The 9,523-nt window shown below is 35.9% G+C and overlaps 1 protein-coding gene across 3 annotated transcripts in view; it reads left to right on the top strand.

Moving 5' to 3' along the window:
- Positions 1 to 9,523, top strand: part of LOC106467388 (uncharacterized protein DDB_G0284459-like) — a 51,161-nt gene that overhangs the window by 7,824 nt on the left and 33,814 nt on the right. For all 3 annotated transcript variants that reach the window (XM_022395567.1, XM_022395568.1, XM_022395566.1), the window contains 2 exons: positions 6,699 to 6,795; positions 7,997 to 8,052. In XM_022395567.1, the coding sequence (XP_022251275.1) occupies positions 6,699 to 6,795; positions 7,997 to 8,052 (153 nt within the window). The remainder of the gene's footprint in view (positions 1 to 6,698; positions 6,796 to 7,996; positions 8,053 to 9,523) is intronic.

Genomic DNA, 9,523 nt, shown 5'->3' with positions numbered 1-9,523 from the left:
TGTAGCTTTGCGCGAAATTTAAAAAAAAACACAAAACAAACAAACAAACAATGTAGGAATTCAAATCAAAATTCTTCGAATGTGGCTTCCAAGCTATGCGTTGTTGTTAGTTGGAAGTCAGACGTGTCCTGGTTGTCGTCCAGTTTAATCAATACTTGTGGCATTCGTGATTCGCCACGAAAAATGTCTTAAATACCATAGTTATTTGATAATGTAACGAATGGGTACCCAAAGAGACTTAAAACTATTTGATCTCCGTCGGGAATTCGCATCAGTAGATTGTTTTGTGTCATTGTGTTGTTAGAGATCCTTCAAATATACGCTTTGAGTATACCGCGTAGAAAGAAATCAATAGCTAGTTTTCTGTGGGCTTCATTCTTCCCGCGCGTGTCAACCATCACATTCGCACTTCAAACTCCCCGTGTTGTGCGAGACTCGCGCCATATGGCACGTGTTCGCAAGTCGATGTAACTCCTCTTCTCGTATATGAATTAGTGGCCTCGTCCCTTCAACAGTTTTGTGGAAATGTGTCTTTTCTTCTTTTAATTTTTCGCCCTTCTTCTATTAATATATACATATAAATTCTCTGTAAGAAAGTTTCGTACTGTCGGTTAATTTTGAAAAAAAAAGTTTCATTGATCATATGAAATTAATTTAGAACTCCACTACATATAATGACGTAACTTTGTTTTCAAAAGTATGTAAGAAGACAGTTTCTGTAAATAGGATATACATGGGGGTATCCTATAAAAAAAACTGTGGGGGACATGTCCCCCGTGAAAAATATGTGTATGAATAATTACATCATTTTTTTGTTGAAACTGTTTTAACTGTGACTTGTAAAATATTGATTTGGACGTGTCTTGTTACGTATCGTGTGTTTTTCATAGCAAAGCCACATCGAGGAGAATCGAACCTCTAATTTTAGTGTTGTGAATCTGTAGTCTTACCGCTGTCCCATTGGGGACGTGTCTTGTTGAAAACGAGAACTTCCGTGCAGCAGTTCACAGATCAAATGATGTTATTCTAAACAAATAAATGAGTTATATTTTGATATATTAATTTACAGAATATATCATCAGTATTTCTTTTTAAACTTTATATTGATATCTGGAAGTAATTTAATTCTCATTATTCGCTTATTGACGTACATAACTGAAGGTCAGTATTTCATTGTCAACAGCCACGCACTAATTTATGGCATCCATAATCAATATTTCCTTCTCAATTTTCCTAATTCATTATCATCATTTTCATGCAGACATTTTTATGTACGGTGTAGTTTCACAAGTTATAATAAAATCATTGTAGTTTTAAATATTGTATTCAGTTTTTGCCACATTTCAAATTTTTTTAATGTTTTTTTGCAAAAGTATTATTTTGAAACACGAGTTTATAGAATGAATTATCAAGGTGTGTATACATATACGAACAGTTTTACACTCAGCCTCTTAGTATTGATGATTAAGTTGCTCTTATTACGTCACCAAACACATCGTCATTGTTATTGTCATCGTTAATGTCATTAGTCATTGTTATTGACATTCATTATGATATAATTTCTCAGAGCTCAACGTTACAGATAGTATCGATGGTGGACGCAGGGTATTAATTTTTGGGTATTGATAAACGCAGTAACCTAATATTTCTCTGCATAAAATCCGCCCCCCCCCCCAGTGGCACAGTGGTATGTCTGCGGACTTACAACGCTAGAATCCTGGTGATCCACGAGGGGAGGACGTACAATTACTGAAATTCTGAGCGACATCTTGGACGGAATAGTGCCTAAACATTTATTTACAATATTTTTACTTTGATGTTCAGTGGTGTAAAAGGAGTGGGTGCTTGGCTAGACATGCAGATTTGATAACGAAAGATTGAAAGAATAAGGAGCTGCCAAAGGCATCTCAATCTAGAGGGTCTGGGGGCATGTCCCCCATAAAATTAATATAATAATATAATTTACAGTTGCTATATGGGTCAAATATGTAAAATTGGTGGTGCTACAGCACCCCCAGTTCCGACGCCTTTGATGTTTATTGGTAGAAACTCTGTATCGTGCTTTCTTGTAGAGCACGTGACAGGTGCTAGTCACGTAAAATTGCATCATCTGTCTCACCCCACCGCTCCGCGTATGTACTGATTGATATCCTGCACACGTGTAGACTCGTTAATTAATTACGTATTGCTGTTGTAAATAAATCTTTCAAAACGTTTCTCTGCGGTCATCGATTTCATTAATAGGGATACAATAGCCGGTATTAATGAAAGACAAAAGTTTCGGTTTACAAGTGACTTACAAGCGTGCTATTGTTTAGTCTCAGTGTTCATTAGTCATTGTTATTGACATTCATTATGATATAATTTCTCAGAGCTCAACGTCTACAGATAGTATCGATGGTGGACGCAGGGTATTAATTTTTGGGTATTGATAAACGCAGTAACCTAATATTTCTCTGCATAAAATCCGCCCCCCCCCCAGTGGCACAGTGGTATGTCTGCGGACTTACAACGCTAGAATCCTGGTTTCGATACCCGTGATAGGCAGAGCACAGATATCCCATTGTGTAGCTTTGTGCTTGATTACAAACAAACAAACATAAAATCAAATTAACGTTCATGTGGCTTTGAATGAGATTCACACTGAAAGAAAAGTCATTTCATTAAGACATTGTTTGGTAATATTGTTTTTCAAAACAGCAGTGCCCATACTGTCAACCCGAAGATTCATTGTTCGCGCGACGTTACGTTAAAATAGAAACGGTCAAATACCCACTATTCGATTAGTAGCCTAAGAGTTGGCGGCGGGTGCTTTTGACTAGATGTTTTTCCCTCTAGTCTATTATTTAAAAATTAGGGACGACTTTGCGCAGATAGATATCTGTTATGTAGTTTTGCGCGTGAATGTGAAACAAATCAGATGGAGCAGGGGATTGTGGGAAGCTAATATCCCCCACCCCCTGACGCACTTACTTTCGCTTTTGATGACCAATCCAAAAATATCTAATTTTTTGTCATTTTAACGTCGGCTGTTAACGTTGTAATGTTTTCACTTTACCCGTTAGTATATAATAAACATTCATATCGTGTTATAGCAGTAGAAACTTGATTGTGGGGTACTCCAAGGACAATGAATAATACGAGCCCAATTTTGGCTTTAAAAGTTGTGGAGAGGTGGGGGCTTGAGCGGAGAGTGGTTTATATTTTCAGCGAGAGCACGCCCAAATGACTCAACAGACTATTACAGTTAAACTGTAAGGGGGTGACTCCCCCTTTTAATGAAAAAGTAAGAGGGATACATAACCTACCCCCTTACTTCTTGTAAGTAACGCTTATTTTTTGTAATACTTTAATTATTAAAAACAGATCGAGTTACATGGTCCATTAATGTTTTTTAACAACCACTTTTTATTTTAGTTCTAACCGATAATCTAATTTTTCATCATAACCCACATTTCTTGAATTTATTAACATACACAACGACACACGCGACTGATGTAAAACCCGACTTCAAGTATAAATAACTACATTAATCCACACTCTGCTTAGCTTATATTCCAACAATTTATGACATAGTATCATATATATATATAGTCTTCCTTACTGAGATACCGCAGGTTGTTTTTTGTTTTTTTTAATGGAAATCAAGAAAAATCGTATTACTTCTGAGTATCTAGTTCCCGAATGAATCTGTCTAAAGGTATTAGAATCGCTATTAAATCACAAGACAATCAATAATACTCATAGTTTGTGATTTGACGAGGAACGGACTAATCCATAAATACTAATGCCCAGATCACCGGGAAACAAAATATAGGCTTAGCGGTCAAAAGTATACAGTACTAAGGACTCTAAACAGTGCCTGAAACAGATGTGCCACAGTGTTTTTAGATTACACACGTAAACAACTGTTGAACCCTGATAACTAGAGAAATGATCTATGAATTTGTTATGCCACGTCACAACGGATGTTACTGTCAGACTTATAGTTCGTAAAAGGGATTATGAGACGTTCAAAGACAATTTTGAAATGTTATCTTCCAAATGTTCTTAATATATATATAACGTCCCTAAGATATGATACAAATGACATGACCCCCAGACATCAGAGTCGCATGCCTAAGATATGATACAAATAACATGACCCCCTGACATCAGAGTCGCATGCCTAAGATATGATACAAATGACACGACCCCCTGATATCAGAGTCGCATGCCTAAGATATGATACAAATGACATGACCCCCCAGACATCAGAGTCGCATGCCTAAGATATGATACAAATGACATGACCCTCAGACATCAGAGCCGCATGCCTAAGATATAATACAAATGATATGACCCTCAGACATCAGAGCCGCATGCCTAAGATATGATACAAAGGATATGACCCTCAGACATCAGAGTCGCATGCCTAAGATATGATACAAATGACATGACCCCCAGACATCAGAGTCGCGTGCCTAAGATATGATACAAATGGCATGACCCTCAGACATCAGAGTCGCATGCCTAAGATATGATAGAAGTGATATGACCCTCAGACATCAGAGTCGCATGCCTAAGATATGATACAAATGACATGACCCTCAGACATCAGAGTCGCATGCCTGTCATATGATACAAATGACATGACCCTCAGACATCAGAGTCGCATGCCTAAGATATGATACAAATGACATGACTTCGAGACATCAAAGATATGCATGCCTGAGATATCATTAAAGTAAGCTTGAACTGTTTTATTGACAGCCATAAGATATAATTGGGGAGTGTAACATTTTACATATCACTTACGTGCGTTGTACTTTAAACTTAATCCTGATATTTTTCACAACCGCTAATGTTATGTTATACAAGTTTCCTTGAGATACTAAACCGGATTTGACTTATAAGTAATTATATTTTATTGAAACGTTTTGTTATACTTTACATGTGCTATGTTATACAAGATGGAATCCTCAATAGCCGTTGAAATTATTTTAGGCAGGAGTAAAGTAAATTAATCTATGAGACCTCCCCCCCCCCTTCTTTATTAGTTATATTTTTATGCGCCAGCAATACCAAGGATAGGGCGCGCGTATACCCGATTTAATTTTATTACTCATCAGGATTTCTTCTCTAACAGTCTACCCCTCTAAATTGAAATTCTTTTAGGCAGGATTAGAGTAAATTAAGCTATGAGACCTTGGGCGTGGTCAAATACATCAATCGAAAGGGTTTGACCTTCTGAGACCAAAACTGTAAATAAATCTCAAATCGGTCAAGAGATGATGGAGCTACGAGCTAAAAGTTTGTACTTAAAAAACAAACAAACAAGCAAAAACTTAGAGACGTTCTATGAGCCACTATGCCGCGGCTAATAATATTGTTCCAGTTATATCTTACAAGTTTCCTTGAGATTTCATAAAACTGTCCCCGGGACCATACTGAAGGGCATATGAGTTACAAGTATCCCTGACACATTTTGGAATTGTCTCTTGATATGCCGTAATGACGCGTGTTACAAGTGTACCTGACGCATTTTAGAGTTGTACATCACATACCGTTGGAAACCCTCGAGATACCATAATGACGCGAGTTACGAGTATTCCTGACGCATTTTAGAGTTGTACCTAATAAACCGTTGGAGACCCTCGAGATACCATAATGACGCGGGTTACAAGTATTCCTGACGCATTTTAGAGTTGTATCTAATAAACCGTTGGAGACCCTCGAGATACCATAATGACGCGAGTTACAAGTATTCCTGACACATTTTTATAGTTGTACCTATATATCGTTGGAGACCCTTGAGATACCATAATGACGCGTGTTACAAGTATTCCTGACGCATTTTAGAGTTGTACCTAATATACCGTTGGAGACTCTTGAGATACCATAATGACGCGTGTTACAAGTATTCCTGACACATTTTAGAGTTCCACCGAATATATTATAGAAGGTATTGATAGTTTCATTTGATATTCTTTTGTTCAGAAAGTCTGTATTACATCGCATACTTATTAATTTTTCTCCAGTATGTTTAATCATTATACAGAAAGCTATGTGGTGAAAGCGGAGTGGAAACATGAAAAAATTGTTATCCATCAGATTGATGACACTCCAGCATCGTATTATTGTATCACTGTATTATTGTATCATCGTGTCATCGTATCATTGTATTATTGTGTCATTGTATTATTGTATCACTGTGTCATTGTATTATTGTATCACTGTATTATTGTATCACTGTATTGTTGTATCACTGTATTATTGTATCATTGTATCTCGTATCATTGTATTATTGTATCATCGTATCATTGTATCATCGTATCATTGTATTATTGTGTCATTGTATCATCGTATCATTGTATCATCGTATCATTATATTATTGTGTCATTGTATTATTGTATCATTGTATTATTGTATCATTGTATCTCGTATCATTGTATTATTGTATCATCGTATCATTGTATTATTGTATCACTGTATTATTGTATCACTCTATTATTGTATCATAGTATCATTGTATTATTGCATCATTGTATTATTGTATCACTGTATTATTGTATTATTGTATCACTGTATTACTGTATTATTGTATCATTGTATTATTGTATCATGGTATCATTCTCTACTAGAAACATGTAAATTAAACGTAATATACAGATGTTTTGTGTGATTAATAAAATAACTTTGTTTATCATCCTTCTAGTTTGTAAAACTTGCATCGTACGTTATCTGGACACCAACAAGTTTTGTCCGATTTGTGAGGTCCAAGTACACAAGACACGCCCTCTGTTGAACATCAGGTAACTAAGCCAATATTTGTTAATGTAATTAACCCTCTATTGCACATTGTAACGTATAGCTAATAAATCGCTTAATACACATACAAATGGTTTAATTCTGTTGCTGGATATTCTTACATACAGGTAACAGTCTAAATAAACTATGAAATTATTTTTTGTTGGTTCCTCGGTGTCCACTTATAAGTTACCAAAATATGTTTCACAAAAACATATCTTTTGTGCAATATAAGCCTATATAAGTAAGAAATTATATATATATATACACTCTGTTTTCCAGAACTATTTTCTATAGATTTTTTCTTGATTAATAGTAACATATGTAAGCAAAATTTAACGTCTTCGATTCCATGTTCTATTCTGTTCCAGATCGTATTATTAATGTAGTTGAACTTATAAGCAAAATAATTAGTATTTTGCTCTTGTAATATGTTCAATCCACCATTTGTTGATATGAAATATGGTTTTTCTGTCTCATATATGTCTGACCACATTTATTCACTATGTATATTGTCCAGAAGATGTGTATGTATTCCTTTTTCTGTTCTGTGTATAATACTGACGTACGTGTGTTTGCTTTATTTCTGTTTCATGTAGGTCTGACAAAAAATACTGTCTATTTTGCCCATAAGATGTGTATGTATTCCTTTTTCTGTTCTGTGTATAATACTGACGTACGTGTGTTTGCTTTATTTCTGTTTCGTGTAGGTCTGACAAAAAATACTGTCTATTTTGCCCATAAGTTGTACGCTTTTTTTTCAACGTTACGTTTGGGACTGTCAAATTACTGTGTTCACAATGCTCATAACGTGTGTGTGTGTTTTCCTCTCTTGGAAATAGGGCTGAGAAATTATTGTTTTTACACTGTCTAAATGTTTCACATAGGTCTGACAAAAATACTGAGTCTATTTTGCTCATAAGATGTGTGCGTTTTTCAACGTTTCGTATGGAACTGACAAAAACACTGAGTCTATTTTGCTCATAAGATGTGTGCGTTTTTCAACGTTTCGTTTGGAACTGACAAAAATACTGAGTCTATTTTGCTCATAAGATGTGTGCGTTTTTCAACGTTTCGTTTGGAACTGACAAAAATACTGAGTCTATTTTGCTCATAAGATGTGTGCGTTTTTCAACGTTTCCTATGGAACTGACAAATTATTGTGTTTACAATGCTCATATGTTTATTTTTCTGTTTCGTATATAGGGCTGACAAAACTCTGCAAGACATTGTGTACAAGCTGGTTCCTGGCCTCTTTCAAAGTAAGTATAACACCACGTGATATTTAATCAAGTATTTAGTGCTTACATAAGTTCAGCCACGTGTTTTTATTTACTTAGCTTTTCTGTTAATACATCAACTTTTCTCTATGTTTCAAAAAAATAGAGATATTTATTGGCCACCTGGTTAATTTCTTGATTTAATGTGTAAATGCTCAAATAGGTTGTGTAATCCAGTGATTTCTAACGAACTGGGGGCCCTGCGAGACTAACTCACCAAAAATAGAGATATTTATTGGCCACTTGGGTAATTTCTTGATTTCATGTGTAACTGCTCAAATAGGTTGTGTAATCCAGTGATTTCTAACGAACTGGGGGCCCTGCGAGAATAACTCACCTTACAAAGAAATATCTTTTTTTTTTCTTGACAATAATTTTATTTATTTCAAGAAATATCACTGTTTATGCTTGATTTTTCTAAACAAATAAATTGCAATACAAGTACTTTAGAGTAGTTATTTTATAAAATTTCTATTAAATCATTAGGGAGAGGGGGGGAGGTCCTCAGTCAGAGTCTCTATGATCTTTGGGGGTGCGAGGTAGATGGGTAAATATGACGTTATAGTCATAGCCTAGACTTTGGAGTTAACATCTGTCACCAACTGTTGATACATGTTGATAGACTTGACAGCTGCTTGTTCGGAAATAATTTGCTATCGTAATGAGATATTGACATCTTTTCACCAGGTGGCATTAAGTGCGTCCAAGAATTACTCATTTGGACTTAGGCGGGGTATGTCTGTATTGACGTTGGCAAAATATAGACGTGATTTGTTTGAAACTAGTACTGGACGAGATGGGATATGAATCCTTGTGTATCTTCAGTCTTCATGATGAAAAAGATATGGTTCTTTCCAGTCAAATTCAAGTATATTAGGGTTGCTCGGTACATTAAAAGACATTCGTGGCCTTTTTTTTAACCACTGCTAATAAACCACTTTCAGACTATTCAAAGTAGGCCGAAACTATAACACCGGTCCATCCCACTACAGGGTTGGTGTGATGCAAACGTCAACCGTTGGTACACATCTGGTGGAATAGACCGCCATTACTCTAAGTTAAGTGAGATCTCTAGGCCTTTTTTTAAACCACTGCTAATAAACCACTTTCAGACTATTCAAAGTAGGCCGAAACTATAACACCGGTCCATCCCACTACAGGATTGGTGTGATGCAAACGTCAACCGTTGGTACACATCTGGTGGAATAGACCGCCATTACTCTAAGTTAAGTGAGATCTCTAGGCCTTTTTTTAAACCACTGCTAATAAACCACTTTCAGGATTGTCGCCTATGTTTCTCAAACGAACACTCTGATACATCTCAGCGCAGTTTAATTTGCTTCGGTTCAGAATCTGGGCTGCCACAGAAGATTCTGTCTGTTATCGTTCCCATTACTAGACACAGCGGTTCAAACTAGTTAAAACAGGCCCATTCATAATACCAGATCCATTG

The sequence above is a fragment of the Limulus polyphemus genome, unplaced genomic scaffold (genome assembly GCF_000517525.1).
Source record: "Limulus polyphemus unplaced genomic scaffold, Limulus_polyphemus-2.1.2 Scaffold2596, whole genome shotgun sequence".
NCBI classification, from domain to species: Eukaryota; Metazoa; Arthropoda; class Merostomata; order Xiphosura; family Limulidae; genus Limulus; species Limulus polyphemus.
The sequence above is the reverse complement of the archived record's forward strand: the minus strand, read 5'-3'. Positions and strand labels throughout refer to the sequence as shown.